At 48.3% G+C, this 20,478-nt stretch overlaps 1 protein-coding gene and 1 long non-coding RNA gene across 6 annotated transcripts in view; both read right to left on the reverse strand.

Moving 5' to 3' along the window:
• Window positions 1–20,478, reverse strand: part of mars1 (methionyl-tRNA synthetase 1) — a 45,752-nt gene that overhangs the window by 10,897 nt on the left and 14,377 nt on the right. For all 5 annotated transcript variants that reach the window (XM_042330050.1, XM_042330045.1, XM_042330042.1 and 2 more), the window contains exons 6-15: window positions 20,026–20,219; window positions 17,797–17,909; window positions 12,897–13,013; window positions 9,655–9,858; window positions 7,984–8,185; window positions 5,555–5,629; window positions 5,180–5,350; window positions 4,833–4,928; window positions 3,880–3,997; window positions 3,010–3,223 (exon numbers count right to left, since the gene is read on the reverse strand). In XM_042330050.1, the coding sequence (XP_042185984.1) occupies window positions 3,010–3,223; window positions 3,880–3,997; window positions 4,833–4,928; window positions 5,180–5,350; window positions 5,555–5,629; window positions 7,984–8,185; window positions 9,655–9,858; window positions 12,897–13,013; window positions 17,797–17,909; window positions 20,026–20,219 (1,504 nt within the window). The remainder of the gene's footprint in view (window positions 1–3,009; window positions 3,224–3,879; window positions 3,998–4,832; window positions 4,929–5,179; window positions 5,351–5,554; window positions 5,630–7,983; window positions 8,186–9,654; window positions 9,859–12,896; window positions 13,014–17,796; window positions 17,910–20,025; window positions 20,220–20,478) is intronic.
• LOC121847736 lies at window positions 1,770–2,428 on the reverse strand. Its single transcript, XR_006084576.1, has 3 exons — window positions 2,404–2,428; window positions 1,900–1,953; window positions 1,770–1,794 (listed from the first exon to the last, which is right to left on the reverse strand). It is a non-coding gene; the product is annotated as an uncharacterized LOC121847736 (long non-coding RNA).

Here is a 20,478-nt window from a genome sequence, read left to right on the forward strand (position 1 = left end):
GAGGGGAGGAGGGAGGAGAGAGGGAGGGGAGAGGAGAGAGGGAGGGAAGAGGGAGGGGAGAGGAGAGAGGGAGGGGAGGGGAGGAGGGAGGAGAAAGGGAGGAGAGAGGGAGGGGGAGAGGAAGAGAAGGGGGAGGGGGAGAGGAAGAGAAGGGGGAGCGAGGGAGGGGGGAGAGGGGAGGAGGGAGGGGAGAGGGAGGGGGAGCGAGGGAGGGAGGGGAGAGAGGGGGAGCGAGGGAGGGAGGGGAGAGAGGGGGAGCGAGGGAGGGAGGGGAGAGAGGGGGAGCGAGGGAGGGGAGAGAGGGGGAGGAGGGAGGGGGAGAGGGGAGGAGGGAGGGAGGAGAGAGGGAGGGAGAGAGGGAGGGAGGAGAGAGGGAGGGAGAGAGGGAGGGAGGGAGGGGGGGAGAGGGGAGGAGGGAGGAGAGAGGGAGGGAGAGAGGGAAGGGGGAGGGAGGGAGAGGGAGGGGGAGGGGAGGAGGGAGGAGAGAGGGAGGGAGGGAGGGAGAGAGGGAGGGAGGGAGAGAGGGAGGGGGAGGGAGGGAGAGGGAGAGAGGGAGGGGGAGAGAGGGAGGGAGAGAGGGAGGGAGGGAGAGAGGGAGGGAGAGGGAGGGGGAGAGGGGAGAGGGAGGGAGGGGGAGAGAGAGGGAGGGAGAGAGGGAGGGGGATGGAGAGAGAGGGAGGGAGGGGGGAGAGAGGGGGAGGGGGAGAGGGAGAGAGAGGGAAGGAGGGAGGGAGGGGAGAGGGAGGGAGAGAGGGAGGGGAGAGGGGAGGAGGGAGGAGAGAGGGAGGGGAGAGGAGAGAGGGAGGGAAGAGGGAGGGGAGAGGAGAGAGGGAGGGGAGAGGGGAGGAGGGAGGAGAAAGGGAGGAGAGAGGGAGGGGGAGAGGAAGAGAAGGGGGAGGGGGAGAGGAAGAGAAGGGGGAGCGAGGGAGGGGGGAGAGGGGAGGAGGGAGGGAGAGAGGGAGGGAGGGGGAGCGAGGGAGGGAGGGGAGAGAGGGGGGAGCGAGGGAGGGAGGGGAGAGAGGGGGAGCGAGGGAGGGAGGGGAGAGAGGGGGAGCGAGGGGAGAGAGGGGGAGGAGGGAGGGGGAGAGGGGAGGAGGGAGGGAGGAGAGAGGGAGGGAGAGAGGGAGGGAGGAGAGAGGGAGGGAGAGAGGGAGGGAGGGAGGGGGAGAGGGGAGGAGGGAGGAGAGAGGGAGGGAGAGAGGGAGGGGGGAGGGAGGGAGAGGGAGGGGGAGGGGAGGAGGGAGGAGAGAGGGAGGGAGGGAGGGAGAGAGGGAGGGAGGGAGAGAGGGAGGGAGAGGGAGGGAGGGGGAGGGGAGGAGGGAGGGAGAGGGAGAGAGGGAGGGGGGGAGAGAGGGAGGGAGAGAGGGAGGGAGAGGGAGGGGGAGAGGGGAGGAGGGAGGAGAGAGGGAGGGAGAGAGGGAGGGGGGAGGGAGGGAGAGAGGGAGGGAGGGAGGGAGAGAGGGAGAGGGGGAGGGGAGGAGGGAGGAGAGAGTCATCACAAGCAATTCCTTACATTTCCCAATGTGTTGACTTCAGCACTTAGATGGGCTTAAATGATTAATTCCAATACTTATCATGTATTTAACGATTTAAAATAAAACAACTACCTGAATAATAAATGACACATTTCCAGGTTTAGAGATTCAGCTGTTGGTACCCTGCTCTTTCCTGACCCGCAGACCCAGCCTCTACCTCTCCTGTTGGTACCCTGCTCTACCTCTCCTGTTGGTACCCTGCTCTACCTCTCCTGTTGGTACCCTGCTCTACCTCTCCTGCTACAGACCCAGCCTCTACCTCTCCTGCTACAGACCCTGCCTCTACCTCTCCTGTTGGTACCCTGCTCTACCTCTCTTGCTACAGACCCAGCCTCTACCTCTCCTGTTGGTACCCTGCCTCTACCTCTCCTGCTACAGACCCAGCCTCTACCTCTCCTGCTACAGACCCAGCCTCTACCTCTCCTGTTGGTACCCTGCTCTACCTCTCTTGCTACAGACCCAGCCTCTACCTCTCCTGTTGGTACCCTGCCTCTACCTCTCCTGTTGGTACCCTGCTCTACCTCTCCTGCTACAGACCCAGCCTCTACCTCTCCTGTTGGTACCCTGCTCTACCTCTCCTGCTACAGACCCAGCCTCTACCTCTCCTGTTGGTACCCTGCTCTACCTCTCCTGCTACAGACCCAGCCTCTACCTCTCCTGCTACAGACCCAGCCTCTACCTCTCCTGCTACAGACCCAGCCTCTACCTCTCCTGCTACAGACCCAGCCTCTACCTCTCCTGCTACAGACCCAGCCTCTACCTCTCCTGTTACAGACCCAGCCTCTACCTCTCCTGCTACAGACCCAGCCTCTACCTCTCCTGCTACAGACCCAGCCTCTACCTCTCCTGCTACAGACCCAGCCTCTACCTCTCCTGCTACAGACCCAGCCTCTACCTCTCCTGCAACAGACCCAGCCTCTACCTCTCCTGCTACAGACCCAGCCTCTACCTCTCTGCTACAGACCCAGCCTCTACCTCTCCTGCTACAGACCCAGCCTCTACCTCTCCTGCTACAGAACCTGTTGAGAACCAGCCTCTACCTCTCCTGCTACAGAACCTGTTAAGAACCAGCCTCTACCTCTCCTGCTACAGAACCTGTTAAGAACCAGCCTCTACCTCTCCTGCTACAGAACCTGTTGAGGCCCAGCCTCTACCTCTCCTGCTACAGAACCAGCCTCTACCTCTCCTGCTACAAACCCAGCCTCTACCTCTCCTGCTACAGAACCAGCCTCTACCTCTCCTGCTACAGAACCAGCCTCTACCTCTCCTGCTACAGAACCTGTTGAGGTCCAGCCTCTACCTCTCCTGCTACAGAACCTGTTGAGGTCCAGCCTCTACCTCTCCTGCTACAGAACCTGTTGAGGCCCACCCTCTACCTCTCCTGCTACAGTCCCAGCCTTTACCTCTCCTGCTACAGAACCAGCCTCTACCTCTCCTGCTACAGAACCAGCCTCTACCTCTCCTGCTACAGTACCTGTTGATGAAGTTGCCCAGGTTATTGAGCAGCTCAGAGTTGTTCTTGGTGGCCATGTCGACCCAGGAGAAGGCCGAGTCCTGTCCCTCGGGACGGAGGTACAGCAGGTAGAATCGCCACACGTCAGAGGGGATGCCCGTATCCTTGGCCATGTCACCAAACACACCAACACCTCGACTCTTAGAGAACTTGGTGTCCTCGTAGTTCAGGTACTCTGAGAGGAAACACAGTACTTCATTTCATCTCATCCACAACGACTGACAACTGCAAGTGGATTCAACTGGGTAACAACGGCTTAACATCAACAGTCAACAACCACAGTGGGAAAACTAAAAACTAAAATATTAAATTGTATTGTCTGTAATATTAAGAGGGATTTCAAGTTTGACCAACACTAAAGCCCTTTATGTGTGTGTGTGTGTGTGTGTGTGTTAATGTGTGTGTATGTGTGTGTTAATGTGTGTGTGCGCATGTCAAATCAAATCAAATTGTATTAGTCACATGCGCCCCGAATACAACAGGTGTAGTAGACCTTACAGTGAAATGCTGAATACAACAGGTGTAGTAGACCTTACAGTGAAATGCTGAATACAACAGGTGTAGACCTCACAGTGAAATGCTGAATACAACAGGTGTAGTAGTTTAAAAAATACGAATAAGAGATAAAAGTTACAAGTAATTAAAGAGCAGCAGTAAAATAACAATAGCAAAACTATATACCGGTACAGAGTCAATGTGCGGGCACACCGGTCTGTTTGTGTGTGTGTGTGCATGTCTGTGTATTAGTGTGTATGTGTGTATATGTGTGTGTGTATATGTGTGTGTTAGTGTGTGTGTGTGTGTGCATGTCTGTGTGTGTGTGTGTGTTACCTGTAGCCACCAGGTGGTTGACCAGTGTGTAGTTGTCCTGTGCTCCCAGTAGAGAGCAGGGGAACACCACACTGTGGAACGGAACATTGTCCTTGGCCATGAAGTTATACAGCTCCACCTGGTGGTAGAATACAGGAATTACATGAAGTTATACAGCTCCACCTGGTGGTAGAATATAGGAATTACATGAAGTTATACAGCTCCACCTGGTGGTAGAATACAGGAATTACATGAAGTTATACAGCTCCACCTGGTGGTAGAATATAGGAATTACATGAAGTTATACAGCTCCACCTGGTGGTAGAATACAGGAATTACATGAAGTTATACAGCTCCACCTGGTGGTAGAATACAGGAATTACATGAAGTTATACAGCTCCACCTGGTGGTAGAATACAGGAATTACATGATGTGGTAGAATACAGGAATTACATGAAGTTATACAGCTCCACCTGGTGGTAGAATATAGGAATTACATGAAGTTATTCAGCTCCACCTGGTGGTAGAATACAGGAATTACATGATGTGGTAGAATACAGGATACATGAAGTTATACACCTCCACCTGGTGGTAGAATACAGGAATTACATGATGTGGTAGAATACAGGAATTACATGAAGTTATTCAGCTCCACCTGGTGGTAGAATACAGGAATTACATGATGTTATACAGCACCACCTGGTGGTAGAATACAGGAATTACAGATCCAAACATGTCTGGAATATATCAGAAATTCAGTCCTGGATGTCTGCAATGTATGAAGGATTGTTTTCAGAATTAACACACCTGACTGAGCTAACCGATTAGTTGAATTTGATATGATTAAGTGTTGATCCACTGGGGAGACTAGAAGGCTGTAGAACTGAAGTCTGTAGCTGGGTGGAGTTGAGTTTAAAGAGACCAGAAGACTGTAAACATCACAGAGTATGACCTGATTGGTAGACACACTGTACCTGCTGTGGGTTCTTCCACCACTTCTCCCATTGGTCAGTGTAGTTGGCTGTGATGGACAGGTAACCAATAGGAGCGTCAAACCACACGTAGAACACCTGGAGACAAAAGAAGAGGAAGATGATTACTTCCTGAATGGGGGGGGAGAGAGAAAACAGAGTGTGTGTGTTCAAGAGAATGAGAGAGAGAGAGATAAAGAGAATGAGACAACAAGAAAGAGAGAGCTCTAGAGAAAGAGAGAGAGCTAGAGAAAGAGAGCTAGAGAAAGAGAGAGAGAGAGAAAGAGAGAGAGCTAGAGAGAGAGAGCTAGAGAAAGAGAAAATTACTGAAGGTTGAGTTTGTCTGGTACCTTGTCAGAGAAGTCGGGGTGAGGTACAGGGGTTCCCCACTTCAGGTCTCTGGTGATGCAGCGGGGTTTGAGTCCGTCCCTCACCCAGGATCTGGTGATCTGTTTGGCGTTGGCCGTCCAGTCCCCTGACCCAGTAGACCTCTCCAACCACTGCTCCAACTCAGCCTCCAACTGACCACAGAGACAGAGTGGTATACGAGAGAGAGAGAGACAGAGAGAGAGCGAGAGGTATACGAGAGAGAGAGAGAGAAAAAGGTACGGGAGGAAGAGATAAACAATCACCTTAGTTTAAACACCTATAAAATCTTAGCTTATTATGTGGACTTAGAGTCAAACTAACATGGTGGGGAATTTGAAAGACGTGACTGTGTGTACCTTGGGCAGGTCCAGGAACAGGTGTTTGGAGGATTGGACTACAGGAGTCTGACTACACACCTTACAAGTAGGCTCCTGTAGAGAGAGAGAACACATCACTAAGGCCTTGTAGTGGAGGAGAGAGGGTGACCCTTGTGTCGGCGACTTGGATCAACATTTGTATGGAATGGTCTGCCTATCCATGTGAGAGACGCAGACTCGATCTCAACCTTCAAGTCTTTACTGAAGACTCATCTCTTCAGTCCTATGATTGAGTGTAGTCTGACCCAGGAGTGTGAAGGTGAATGGAAAGGCACTGGAGCAACGAACCGCCCTTGCTATCTCTACCTGGCCGGTTCCCACAGGAGCTGAGTCACTGGCTTACTGGTGCTCTTCCATGCCGTCCCTAGGAGGGGTGCGTCACTTGAGTGGGTTGAGTCACTGACGTGATCTTCCTGTTCGGTTTGGTGCCGTGAGGAGATTTTCGTGGGCTGTACTCGGCCTTGTCTCAGGATGGTAAGTTGGTGGTTGAAGTTATCCCTCTAGTGGTGTGGGGGCTGTGCTTTGGCAAGGTGGGCGGGGTTATATCCTGCCTGGTTGGCCCTGTCCGGGGGTATTGTCGGATGGGGCCACAGTGTCTCCCGACCCCTCCTGTCTCAGCCACCAGTATTTATGCTGCAGTAGTTTATGTGTCGGGGGGCTAGGGTCAGTTTGTTATATCTGGAGTACTTCTCCTGTCTTATCCAGTGTCCTGTGTGAATTTAAGTGTGCCCTCTCTAATTCTCTCTCTCTTTCTCTCTTCTCTCAGAGGACCTGAGCCCTAAGACCATGCCTCAGGACTACATGGCATGATGACTCCTTGCTGTCCCCAGTCCACCTGGTCGTGCTGCTGCTCCAGTTAACTGTTCTGCCTGCGGGTATGGAACCCTGACCTGTTCACCGGACGTGCTACCTTGTCTGGACCTGCTGATTTCGACTCTCTCTCTCTACCGCACCTGCTGTCTCCAACTCTGAATGATCAGCTATGAAAAGCCAACTGACATTTACTCCTGAGGTGCTGACCTGTTGCACCCTCTACAACCACTGTGATTATTATTATTTGACCCTGCTGGTCATTTATGAACATTTGAACATCTTGGCCATGTTTTGTTATAATCTCCACCCGGCACAGCCAGAAAAGGACTGGCCATCCCTCAGAGCCTGGTTCCTCTCTAGGTTTCTTCCTAGGTTCCTGCCTTTCTAGGGAGTTTTTCCTAGCCACTGTGCTTCTACAACTGCATTGCTTGCTGTTTGGGGTTTTAGGCTGGGCTTCTGTACAGCACTTTGAGACATCAGCTGATGTAAGAAGGGCTTTATAAATAAATGTAATTGATTGATATGAATGTAATTGTCATGTTTGTATTCCTTCAATAGCTCATAAACAGAATAACATTTTGATGTCTTACTGTACGTGGATTTCTCGTTACAGAGTCGCTGTGCCGTCATTTCATTTACAATCGTGGCCAGATGTGACCTTCTACCATTGTATAGATTAGATTGGGAACTTGTATACATTTTGTTCTATTGTTTTTTTTTAGGCCAATCAGAGTGATGCTAATTAAACGATACGGGTTATTGACATTTTGGTTCCGCTTGGGACGAATAGAATGAGTCGCTCTTTTCATTGTGATTTCAATTTAAATATTAGTAGGCTACACTAAATCTGGTCATCCTCACAAAAGATTTGTGTCAATTTCCATTCTTTAGCTTCAGTCTCCTTGACGGTGTCTCAATGGTTTTTAGACGTTTGGGACGACTCTATTACTTCCTTCCATTCATACTTCCATCCATACTTCCTACCAGGAAAACGAAACCAAGCGCCGCAGCAAAAGTATTTGAAAATATTCAACCCAGATCTGTCTAGATCAGGTAAACTCCATTGATTGATTAATTGATTGATAGATAATGGCCGTGTTCCAGAACTTAGACGTGGCTGACGCCTGACAGATCTTACGACGCCTGACAGATCTTACGACGCCTGACAGATCTTACGACGCCTGACAGATCTTACGACGCCTGACAGATCTTACGACGCCTGACAGATCTTACGACGCCTGACAGATCTTACGACGCCTGACAGATCTTACGACGCCTGACAGATCTTACGACGCCTGACAGATCTTACGACGCCTGACAGATCTTACGACGCCTGACAGATCTTACGACGCCTGACAGATCTTACGACGCCTGACAGATCTTACGACGCCTGACAGATCTTACAACGCCTGACAGATCTTACAACGCCTGACAGATCTTACAACGCCTGGATAGGTATTTTAAGTATCAGATAACCAAATCATATGTTGAAGCAATTTGTCAGTCGATGAAGAGGCGCGTAACCATTGGCTGTTGCGTCGTCTAGCCTCCGCTGTGGAACGTGCCCCCTATAAAAGGTCTCTCCAGCCCCTCACCCGTAGCTCCACAGCGTTGATAAGCTTGCCACACTTGTCACACTGGTCCCCTCGGGCCTCTGGGTAAGAGCAGAAGGGACATGTTCCCTCGACGAAGCGGTCGGCTAGAAAACGCTGGCACGCCTCGCAGCGCAGCTGCTCCACAATGTCTTCAAGTAGGAAGCCTCGCTCATGGAGACGCCAGAAGATGTTCTGGGCTATCCTGAGAGAGAGAGAGAAAAAGAGAGAGAAAAAGAGAGAGAAAGAGAAGAGAGAAAGAGAAAGAGAGAGAGAGAGAGAGAGAGAGAGAGAGAGAGAGAAAAAGAGAGAAAAAGAGAGAAAAAGAGAGAGAAAGAGAAAGAGAAAGAGAGAGAGAAAGAGAGAGAAAGAGAGAGAAAGAGAGAGAAAGAGAGAGAAAGAAAGAGAGAGAGAGAGAGAGAAAAAGAGAGAGAAAAAGAGAGAGAAAAAGAGAGAGAAAGAGAAAGAGAGAGGATACTTATTCACAAATACAATTCAAAACACTTTCAAAAAGTTTTCAATCATCCATACAAACCCCCTGAAGAAAATGAATCCACACTAATTCTCCACACAATAGTTTTAATGCGATCCCTGTTTGAACAGAGGAAGAGGAAGCCGTGTTGCAGAACCCTTTAACATGTCTAGCTACCACACTTCCAGTGTATTGCTAACGTACAGTACCAGTCAAAAGGTTTGGACACACCTACTCATTCAAGAGGTTTCTCTTTATTTTTAAAACTATTTTCTACATTGTAGAATAATAGTGAAGACATCAAAACTATGAAATAACACATGTGGTATAGCAGTAACCAAAAAAAGTGTTAAACAAATCAAAATATATTTTATGTGAGATTCTTCAAAGTAGACACACTTTGCCTTGATGACAGCGTTGCACACTCTTGGCATTCTCTCAACCAGCTTCATGTGGTAGTCACCTGGAATGCATTTCAATTAACAGGTGTACCTTGATAAAATACATGTCTTTCTTAATGTGTTTGAGACAATCAGTTGTGTTGTGACAAGGTAGAGGTGGAAGATGGCCCTATTTGGTCAAATACCAAGTCCATATTATGGCAAGAACAACTCCATACCCCACCTTTGCCCTCAGGATGGGGCAGCAGTGTAGCCTAGTGGTTAGAGCATTGGACTAGTAACCGGAAGGTTGCAAGTTCAAATCCCAGAGCTGACAAGGTACAAATCTGTCGTTCTGCCCCTGAACAGGCAGTTAACCCACTGTTCCTAGGCCGTCATTGAAAATAAGAATTTGTTCTTAATAACTGACTTGCCTAGTTAAATAAAGGTAAAATAAATAAAAGAAGAGCCAACAGTTCTTGACCCAAACCAGTGTGTCTGGCACCTACTACCACACTCCGTTTAAAGTTACTTACTTACTTTTCACACTCTGAATGGCACACAGACGCAATCCATGTCTCAACTGTCTCAAGGGTTAAAAGTCCTTCTTTAACTTGTCTCCTCACCTTCATCTACACTGATTGCAGTGGATTTAACAAGTGACATCACTAAGGGATCATAACTTTCACCTGGATTCACCTGGTCAGTCTATGTCATGGAAAGAGCAGGTGTTCCTAATGTTTTAGATCAGGTGCTGAATCCTCCTATATAATCCGAAGAATAAGCAGAACTTTAACATGAAATTCTACCACCGCTACTCACTCAGTCTGTTTCTTTGTGGTGGTGCGGCCAAAGAAGTCGAAGTCCACCTGGAACCACTGGTAGATGGAGGCGTGGACAGCATGGTACTTGTCACAGATCTGCTGCGCTGTCAGACCTTCCTCACGGGCCTTGTTCTCTGTAGCTGTGCCGTACTCATCAGTCCCACACACATACAGTACATTCCAACCACGCAGACGACCATACCTGGGAGACACAGAGAGACATGAAATGAAAGTGTAAGTGAGAAACAGAGAAGAGAGATAGAAAGACTAACACAAAAGAGGTCAGGGAGACTTGAAGAGACACTATGGCTCAAGGGGTAGGATACTGAATAGTATAGTGGGGTAGTGTACAGTATAGTAGGGTAGTGTACAGTACAGTAGGGTAGTGTACAGTACAGTATAGTAGGGTAGTGTACAGTATAGTAGGGTAGTATACAGTATAGTAGGGTAGTGTACAGTACAGTAGGGTAGTGTACAGTACAGTATAGTAGGGTAGTGTACAGTATAGTAGGGTAGTGTACAGTATAGTAGGGTAGTGTACAGTACAGTAGGGTAGTGTACAGTATAGTAGGGTAGTGTACAGTACAGTATAGTAGGGTAGTGTACAGTATAGTAGGGTAGTGTACAGTATAGTAGGGTAGTGTACAGTATAGTAGGGTAGTGTACAGTACAGTAGGGTAGTGTACAGTACAGTATAGTAGGGTAGTGTACAGTATAGTAGGGTAGTATACAGTATAGTAGGGTAGTGGAGAGTATAGTAGGGTAGTGTACAGTAGGGCAGTGTACAGTATAGTAGGGTAGTGTACAGTATAGTAGGGTAGTGTACAGTACAGTAGGGTAGTGTACAGTACAGTAGGGTAGTGTACAGTACAGTATAGTAGGGTAGTGTACAGTATAGTAGGGTAGTATACAGTATAGTAGGGTAGTGGAGAGTATAGTAGGGTAGTGTACAGTAGGGTAGTGTACAGTAGAGTAGGGTAGTGTACAGTATAGTAGGGTAGTGTACAGTAGGGTAGGGTAGTGTATAGTAGGGTAGTGTAGTGTATAGTAGGGTAGTGTACAGTATAGTAGGGTAGTGTACAGTATAGTAGGGTAGTGTACAGTAGGGTAGTGTACAGTAGAGTAGTGTACAGTAGAGCAGAGTACAGTAGGGTAGAGTACAGTAGGGTAGGACAGTGTAGAGTAGGGTAGTGTACAGTAGGGTAGGATAGTGTAGAGTAGGGTAGGGTACAGTAGGGTAGGGTGCAGTAGGGTAGGGTACAGTAGAGTAGGGTACAGTAGAGTAGGGTACAGTTTGGTAGTGTAGGGTACAGTAGGGTAGGGTACAGTAGGGTAGTGTAGAGTATAGTATAGTAGAGTAGGGTACAGTGGGGTAGGGTAGTGTATAGTAGGGTAGGGTAGACGTGGCTGACGTAGTGCACAGTAGAGTAGGGTAGTGTAGGGTAGTGCACAGTAGAGTAGGGTAGTGCACAGTAGAGTAGGGTACAGTAGAGTAGGGTAGTGCACAGTAGAGTAGGGTACAGTAGGGTAGTGTACAGTAGGGTACAGTTTGGTAGTGTACAGTAGAGTAGGGTAGTGCACAGTTGAGTAGGGTACAGTAGAGTAGGGTAGTGTACAGTAGAGTAGGGTAGGGTAGTGTATAGTAGGGTAGTGCACAGAAGGGTAGCGTAGTGTACAGTAGAGTAGGGTAGTGTACAGTAGAGTAGGGTAGTGTACAGTAGGGTAGGGTAGTGTATAGTAGGGTAGTGTAGTGTATAGTAGGGTAGTGTACAGTAGAGTAGGGTAGTGTACAGTAGAGTAGGGTAGGGTAGTGTATAGTAGGGTAGTGTACAGTATAGTAGGGTAGTGTACAGTAGGGTAGTGTACAGTAGGGTAGGATAGTGTAGAGTAGGGTAGTGTACAGTAGAGTAGTGTACAGTAGAGTAGGGTAGTGTACAGTAGGGTAGTGTACAGTAGGGTAGTGTACAGTAGGGTAGAGTACAGTAGGGTAGGATAGTGTAGAGTAGGGTAGTGTACAGTAGGGTAGGGTACAGTAGAGTAGGGTAGGGTACAGTTTGGTAGTGTAGGGTACAGTAGGGTAGGGTACAGTAGGGTAGTGTAGGGTATAGTAGAGTAGGGTACAGTGGGGTAGGGTAGTGTATAGTAGGGTAGGGTACAGTAGAGCAGGGTAGTGTACAGTAGAGTAGGCTAGTGTACAGTAGGGTAGGGTAGTGTATAGTAGGGTACAGTTTGGTAGTGTACAGTAGAGTAGGGTAGTGCACAGTTGAGTAGGGTACAGTAGAGTAGGGTAGTGTACAGTAGAGTAGGGTAGGGTAGTGTATAGTAGGGTAGTGCACAGAAGGGTAGCGTAGTGTACAGTAGAGTAGGGTAGTGTACAGTAGGGTAGTGTAGTGTACAGTAGAGTAGGGTACAGTAGGGTAGGGTAGTGTATAGTAGGGTAGGTTACAGTTTGGTAGTGTAGGGTACAGTAGGGCAGTGTAGTGTACAGTAGGGTAGGGCACAGTAGAGTAGGGTACAGTAGGGTAGTGCACAGTAGAGTAGGGTAGTGCACAGTAGAGTAGGGTACAGTAGAGTAGGGTAGTGCACAGTAGAGTAGGGTACAGTAGGGTAGTGTACAGTAGTAGGGTAGTGCACAGTAGGGTAGGGTACAGTAGGGTAGGGCACAGTAGAGTAGGGTAGGGTACAGTAGGGTAGTGCACAGTAGAGTAGTACAGGTAGTGCACAGTAGAGTAGGGTAGGGTACAGTAGGGTAGTGCACAGTAGAGTAGGGAAGGGTACAGTAGGGTAGTGCACAGTAGAGTAGAGTAGGGTACAGTAGGGTAGTGTACAGTAGAGTAGGGTAGTGCACAGTAGAGTAGGGTAGGGTACAGTAGGGTAGTGTACAGTAGAGTAGGGTAGGGTACAGTAGGGTAGTGCACAGTAGAGTAGGGTAGGGTACAGTAGGGTAGTGCACAGTAGAGTAGGGTAGGGTACAGTAGGGTAGTGCACAGTAGAGTAGGGTAGGGTACAGTAGGGTAGTGCACAGTAGAGTAGGGTACAGTAGGGTAGTGCACAGTAGAGTAGGGTAGGGTACAGTAGGGTAGTGCACAGTAGAGTAGGGTAGGGTACAGTAGGGTAGTGCACAGTAGAGTAGGGTAGGGTACAGTAGGGTAGTGCACAGTAGAGTAGGGTACAGTAGGGTAGGGTACAGTAGGGTAGTGCACAGTAGAGTAGGGTACAGTAGGGTAGTGTGTTATCTACCTGGCAAAGACGTCAGCGCTGAGCACACAGCCGATGATGTTGCCCAGATGAGGGACGTTGTTAACATAAGGCAAGGCACTGGTCACTAGGACGTTCCTCTTGCCCTCCTGAGGAAGACTGGTAAGAAAACAGCCAGTCAGAAAGACACTTGCAGCGTTCCCTAAACTCAGTCCTGGAGGATCCCAAGGGGTGACCGTTTTGTTCTCTGCCCCAGCACTACACAGCCGATTCAAATAATCAACTCATCATCAAGCTTTGGTTATTTGAATAAGCTGTGTAGTGCCAGGACAACAAACAAAATCTGCATATGCAGATCTCACGATTCTTAATGTATTGCGATTCGATACTGCGATTTTTAATGAGATTTGATGTTCCAAACATATTGCTCGCTATATGTCTGCGGCAGAGAGACAAGAGAGAGCAGGAGAAATTTAGTTTTGATCAATCAGGGGGGAAAAAAAGTGGCTCACTTTTTAAAAACAAGTTTGAGAACAAGCGATATGATTAAAAATACTGGCGTTTTAGCGCAGGTATAGCTGACGTTACCGAATAAAATAAAAAAATGATATACACACACACACGCATACAGTGGGGCAAAAAATTATTTAGTCAGCCACCAATTGTGCAAGTTCTCCCACTTAAAAAGATGAGAGGCCTTTCATTTATCACAGGTACACTTCAAATATGACAGACAAAATGAGAAAAAAATCCAGAAAATCACATTGTAGGATTTTTAATGAATTTATTTAGCAAATTATGGTGAAAAATAAGTATATAAGTAAGTTGAAGTGTACCTATGATGAAAATTACAGGCCTCTCATCTTTTTAAGTGGGAGAACTTGCACAATTGGTGGCTGACTAAATACTTTTTGGCCCCACTGTATATTGGGTATACATATATACAGTACCAGTCAAAAGTTTGGACACTCCTACTCATTCAAGCGTTTTTCTTTATTTTTACTATTTTCTACACTGTAGAATAATAATGAAGACATCAAAACTATGAAATAACACATATGGAATCATGTAGTAACCAAAAAAGTGTTAAACAAATAAAATTATTTTAGATTCTTCAAATTAGCCACCCTTTGACTTAAAGACTCCTCTTTTGACTGGTACTGTATATTTTTTTTTACATATTGATACTTGGAGCCAAGGTATCGATTTGTCACTACAAAACGACACTAATCACTACATAGACATTGTTGACGTAAGGTAAGGCACAGGTCAGCAGGATATTCCTCTTGAGACAGACAGACAGACAGACAGATTCGGACTGATATAACACTTCCTCTGCCACTTCCTGTACCACTTCCTGTACCACTTCCTGTACACCATGGATATCTAACGCCGGTTATGGAGGGCTGGAACCCGTCTGGTTTTCATTCCCTCATTTTAATCAAGGACGGATTCAGACCTGGTTGGGTGATGGAACTAGCAGGTAGGAAGGAAAAACATTAGATAGTACTTTGCCCGTGCACTGTGTAGGCCTATATCAGTCCCTCCAGGATAGTACTTTGCCCGTGCACTGTGTAGGCCTATATCAGTCCCTCCAGGATTGTACTTTGCCCGTGCACTGTGTAGGCCTATATCAGTCCCTCCAGGATTGTACTTTGCCCGTGCACTGTGTAGGCCTATATCAGTCCCTCCAGGATAGTACTTTGCCCGTGCACTGCGTAGGCCTATATCAGTCCCTCCAGGATAGTACTTTGCCCGTGCACTGTGTAGGCCTATATCAGTCCCTCCAGGAGAGTACTTTGCCCGTGCACTGTGTAGGCCTATATCAGTCCCTCTAGGATAGTTCTTTGCCCGTGCACTGCGTAGAGCTATATCAGTCCCTCCAGGAGAGTACTTTGCCTGTGCACTGTGTAGGCCTATATCAGTCCCCCAGGATAGTACTTTGCCCATGCACTGTGTAGGCCTATATCAGTCCCTCCAGGATTGTACTTTGCCCGTGCACTGTGTAGGCCTATATCAGTCCCTCCAGGATAGTACTTTGCCCATGCACTGTGTAGGCCTATATCAGTCCCTCCAGGAGAGTACTTTGCCCGTGCACTGCGTAGGCCTATATCAGTCCCTCCAGGATAGTACTTTGCCCGTGCACTGTGTAGGCCTATATCAGTCCCTCCAGGAGAGTATTTTGCCCGTGCACTGCGTAGGCCTATATCAGTCCCTCCAGGATAGTACTTTGCCCGTGCACTGTGTAGGCCTATATCAGTCCCTCCAGGAGAGTACTTTGCCCGTGCACTGCGTAGGTCTATATCAGTCCCTCCAGGATAGTTCTTTGCCCGTGCACTGCGTAGAGCTATATCAGTCCCTCCAGGAGAGTATTTTGCCCGTGCACTGCGTAGGCCTATATCAGTCCCTCCAGGATAGTACTTTGCCCGTGCACTGTGTAGGCCTATATCAGTCCCTCCAGGAGAGTACTTTGCCCGTGCACTGCGTAGGTCTATATCAGTCCCTCCAGGATTGCGTGATCGCAAATGTTTTTTTTGCTAAATCAAATTTGACCAATCACTGTACTATTTCAGGACAAAACAGTTGAATCCTTGCAATATTATCGCATAAAACTGACCCATCACCACAATACAAAAAGAGGGCTCGCAATTTCCACCAATAAAGAATAATATAGGGTCTGTTATATAAAGGGGTGGCAGGTAGCCTAGTGGTTAGTGTTGGGCCAGTAACTGAAAGGTTGCTGGATCGAATTCCCGAGCTGACAAGGTTCTGCCCCTGAACAAGGCAGTTAACCCACTGTTCATCATTGTAAATAAGAATTTGTTCTTAACTGACTTGCCTAGTTAAATAAAATAAATAATAAAGAACAATATAGGGACTTATTGGGTTCATGCAGACAGTGGCAAGTCAAATTCAAGGGCTTTCAAGCACTAATATCTTTTCAGGGACCATTAACTATTACAAATTGATTTTATGCAATTATTTCTTGTCTCCACCAGATGGCAGTAGTTTGTCACAACCTCATGGGAAAAACAAAACATATTCATCGCTAACTTACAAGTTCGACTCAATAATACGTTGTTTCACTGTCAACTGTGTTTATTTTCAGCAAACTTCACATGTGTAAATATTTGGATGAACACAACAAGATTCAACAACTGAGACATAAACTGAATAAGTTCCACAGATATGTGACTAACAGAAATGGAATAATGTGTCCCTGAACAAAGGAAGGGGGTTAAAATCAAAAGTAACAGTCAGGATCTGGTGTGGCCACCAGCTGCATTAAGTACTGCAGTGCATCTCCTCCTCATAGACTGCACCAGATTTGCCAGTTCATGCTGTGAGATGTTACCCCACTCTTCCACCAAGGCACCTGCAAGTTCCCAGACATTTCTGGGGGGAATGGCCTTCGCCCTCACCCTCCGATCCAACAGGTCCCAGACGTGCTCAATGGTATTGAGATCCGAGCTCTTCGCTGACCATGGCAGAACACTGACATTCCTGTCTTGCAGGAAATCACGCACAGAACGAGCAGTATGGCTGGTGGCATTGTCATGCTGGAGGGTCATGTCAGGATGAGCCTGCAGGAAGGGTACCACATGAGGGAGGAGGATGTCATCCCTGTAACGCACAGCGTTGAGATAGCTTGTTGTCATTGCAGGCACAGTCCCGATGATGTTGTGACACACCGCCCCAGACCATGACTGACCCTCCACCTCCAAATCGATCCCACTCCAGAGTACAGGCCTCGGTGTAACGCTCATTCCTTCGACGATAAACACGAAACCGACCATCACACCTGGTGACTCGTCAGTGAAGAGCACTTTTTGCCAGTTCTGTCTGGTCCAGCGACGGTGTGTTTGTACCCATAGGCAACGTTGTTACTGGTGATGTCTGGTGAGGACCTGCCTTACAACAAGCCTACAAGCCCTCCGTCCAGCCTCCCTCAACCTATTGCGGACAGTCTGAGCACTGATGGAGGGATTGTGTGTTCCTGGTGTAACTCAGGCAGTTGTTGTTACTATCCTGTACCTGTCTTGCAGGTGTGATGTTCGAATGTACCGATCCTGTGCAGGTGATGTTACACGTGGTCTGCCACTGCGAGGACAATCGGTCTCCCTGTAGCGCTGTCTTAGGCGTCTCACAGTACAGACAATGCAATTTATTGCCCTGGCCACATCTGCAGTCCTCATGCCTCCTTGCAGCATGCCTAAGGCAAGTTCACGCAGATGAGCAGGGACCCTGGGTATCTTTCTTTTGGTGTTTTTCAGAGTCAGTAGAAAGGCCTCTTTAGTGTCCTAAGTTTTCATAAATGTGACCTTAATTGTCTACCGTCTGTAAGCTGTTAGTGTCTTAATGACCATTCCACAGGTGCATGTTCATTAATTGTTTATGGTTCATTGAACAAGCAGGGAAACAGTGTTTAAAGCCTTTACAATGAAGATCTGTGAAGTTATTTGGATTTTTACAAATTATCTTTGAAGGACAGGGTCCTGAACAGGGTCCTGAAAAAGGGACGTTTCTTTTTTTGTTGAGTTTAAAGTGTTGGTCCCATGTTCCATGAGCTGAAATAAAAACATCCCAGAAATGTTCCTTGAGCACAGAAAGGCAGGATCTAAATTCCTCCTGGCATTTTAGCGTTTCGATGTGACGCTTGGCGGCGCCTAGTCAGTCAGTTCTGTACCTGCCTGGCTGAGTGGCGGTGGAATGAGCGAGCTCACCCGGCAACCAGAGAAACACGCGAGGCAATAAAACTCTGTAGTCTGCCTGGAATTGAATTCGCGAGACCAATACATTTTTTATATTTTCCTAAACATATTTGATCATTATCTGTTCTCCTCTTAAATTTGAATTCAAGTACTAACTTGTGAAAAATGAGTTAAGCAGCTGAAGCACCTTGTGTGGACCCCGTAGACTGGATATCATGTAGCGTACTCACATAGGGTGTTGTCTCTCTGGAACCATGGGTAAGTCTGTAAGTCCTTTACCCCAGGTGACCACGGCAGACTGGATCTCTTCCTCTGACAGCACACAATCATCATCACCACCACCCTGGAGGACAGAAAACACATTACACTCCCGTCATCATCACCCTGGAGGACAGAAAACACATTACACTCCCGTCATCACCACCCTGGAGGACAGAAAGGTGGTGGAGAGATATGGAGAGATGTGGAGAGATGTGGAGAGATGTGGAGAGATGTGAAGAGAGGTGGGGAGAGATATGGAGAGAGGTGGGGAGATATGGAGAGAGGTGGGGAGATATGGAGAGAGGTGGGGAGAAGTGGAGAGAGGTGGAGAGAGGGAGGTGGAGAGGTATGGAGAGAGGTGGAGAGATATGGAGAGAGGTGGAGAGATATGGAGAGAGGTGGAGAGATATGGGAGAGGTGGAAAGATGGAGAGATATAGAGAGATGTGGGAGATGTGGAGAGATATGAAGAGAGGTGGAGAGAGGTGGGGAGAGATATGGAGGAGGTGGGGAGATATGGAGAGAGGTGGGGAGATATGGAGAGAGGGAGAGGTGGAGAGAAGTGGAGAGAGGTGGAGAGAGGGAGGTGGAGAGGTATGGAGAGAGGTGGAGAGATATGGAGAGAGGTGGAGAGATATGGAGAGAGGTGGAGATATGGAGAGAGGTGGAGAGATATGGAGAGAGGTGGAGAGAGGTGGAGAGAGGTGAGAGATGTGGAGAGATATGGAGAGAGGTGGAGAGAGGGAGGTGGAGAGGTATGGAGAGAGATGGAGAGATATGGAGAGAGGTGGAGAGAGGGAGGTGGAGGTATGGAGAGAGGTGGAGAGATATGGAGAGAGGTGGAGAGAGGAGAGAGGTAGAGAGAGGTGGAGAGAGGTGGAGAGAGATGGAGATGTGGAGAGATATGGAGAGATATGGAGAGAGAGAGGTGGGAGAGGGGAGAGGTGGAGAGGGAGAGAGAGGTGGAGAGAGGGAGGTGGAGAGGATGAGAGAGATGGAGAGAGATGGAGGTGGAGAGGTGGAGAGAGGGAGCGAGGTGGAGAGATATGGAGAGAGAGATGGGAGAGGGAGAGGTGGAGAGAGAGAGGTAGAGAGAGGGAGCGAGGTGGAGAGAGAGAGGTGGAGAGAGGTGGAGAGATATGGAGGGAGAGAGGTGGAGAGATATTGAGAGGTGGAGGGAGAGGGGAGAGATGGAGAGAGGTGGAGAGATATTGAGAGGTGGAGAGAGGGAGCGAGGTGGAGAGATATGGAGGGAGAGGTGGAGAGATATTGAGAGGTGGAGAGAGAGAGAGAGAGATGGAGAGAGGTGGAGAGATATTGAGAGGTGGAGAGAGAGAGAGGGAGCGAGGTGGAGAGATATGGAGAGAGGGAGCGAGGTGGAGAGATATGGAGAGATAGAGGGAGGGAGGGAGGTGGAGGTGGAGAGGTGGAGAGAGAGAGAGATGGAGAGAGGTGGAGAGATATGGAGAGAGAGATTGAGAGGTGGAGAGATATGGGAGAGAGTGGAGAGATAGGTGGAGGGAGAGAGGTGGAGAGATATTGAGAGGTGGAGAGAGAGAGGGAGAGAGATGGAGAGAGGTGGAGAGATATTGAGAGGTGGAGAGAGAGGGGAGAGAGGTGGAGAGATGAGAGGTGGAGAGATATGGAGAGAGAGAGGGAGGGAGGGAGGTGGAGAGGTGGGAGAGAGAGAGAGATGGAGAGAGGTGGAGAGATATGGAGAGAGAGATGGAGAGAGGTGGAGAGATATGGAGAGAGAGATGGAGAGAGGTGGAGAGAGGTGGAGAGGAGAGAGAGAGAGGTGGAGAGAGGTGGAGAGGTGGAGAGAGAGAGGGAGAGAGATGGAGAGAGGTGGAGAGATATTGAGAGGTGGAGAGAGAGAGGGAGAGAGAGAGGTGGAGAGATATTGAGAGGTGGAGAGATAGAGAGCATAGGACTAGGGGTGGATCTGAAGTGTGGCTTCTCTCTCACCTCCTCTCTATGTATTACCGGCCAAAGAGGACCACAGCGGGAAAAAGGCTTTGTGTTAACGACAATAACATTAGCAGTGTGAATTGTGTTTTCAAATAAACCTTACAAGTCCGAATTGTACCATTTACAACCTCAAACATGTTACAAAACAGTTCCCTTGTATAATCTACTGTTGTAACCCAGGATAGGTGCTAAAACAAACGAAACACTAAATGTATAAAAAAAATTTACCTCCGGGCTGTTGCATGGCTGTGTGCCTCTACCCTGAACCTGTCCCTGACCATGGTGTGTGGTTGGCTGTCTCTGCAGGTAGGTCTTCAGAGACTCCGCCTTCAGTCCCTTCCCCTGAAGTACAGTCTGGACTGCAGACACACAGGCTGCCAACATGCCCACACGCTCAAACCAGAGCTGCAGCGTCTGATTACCTACAGTAAAAGGCCAAGAGGAACAGACGCCACGGTTAAACACATACAATGACAGAAGTTCTTCAAAGTACTTTAAAGTACTACTTAAGTACTTTTCTTTTTTTTTTTTGGGGGGGGGGGGGGGTATCTGTACTTTACTATTTATATTTTTGACAACTTTCACTTCACTTACATTCCTAAAGAAAATAATATATTTAATACATTTTCCCTGACACACAAATGTACTCGTTACGTTTTAAATGCTTAGCAGGACAGGAAA

This window comes from Oncorhynchus tshawytscha, linkage group LG02 (genome assembly GCF_018296145.1).
Source record: "Oncorhynchus tshawytscha isolate Ot180627B linkage group LG02, Otsh_v2.0, whole genome shotgun sequence".
NCBI classification, from domain to species: domain Eukaryota; kingdom Metazoa; phylum Chordata; class Actinopteri; order Salmoniformes; family Salmonidae; genus Oncorhynchus; species Oncorhynchus tshawytscha.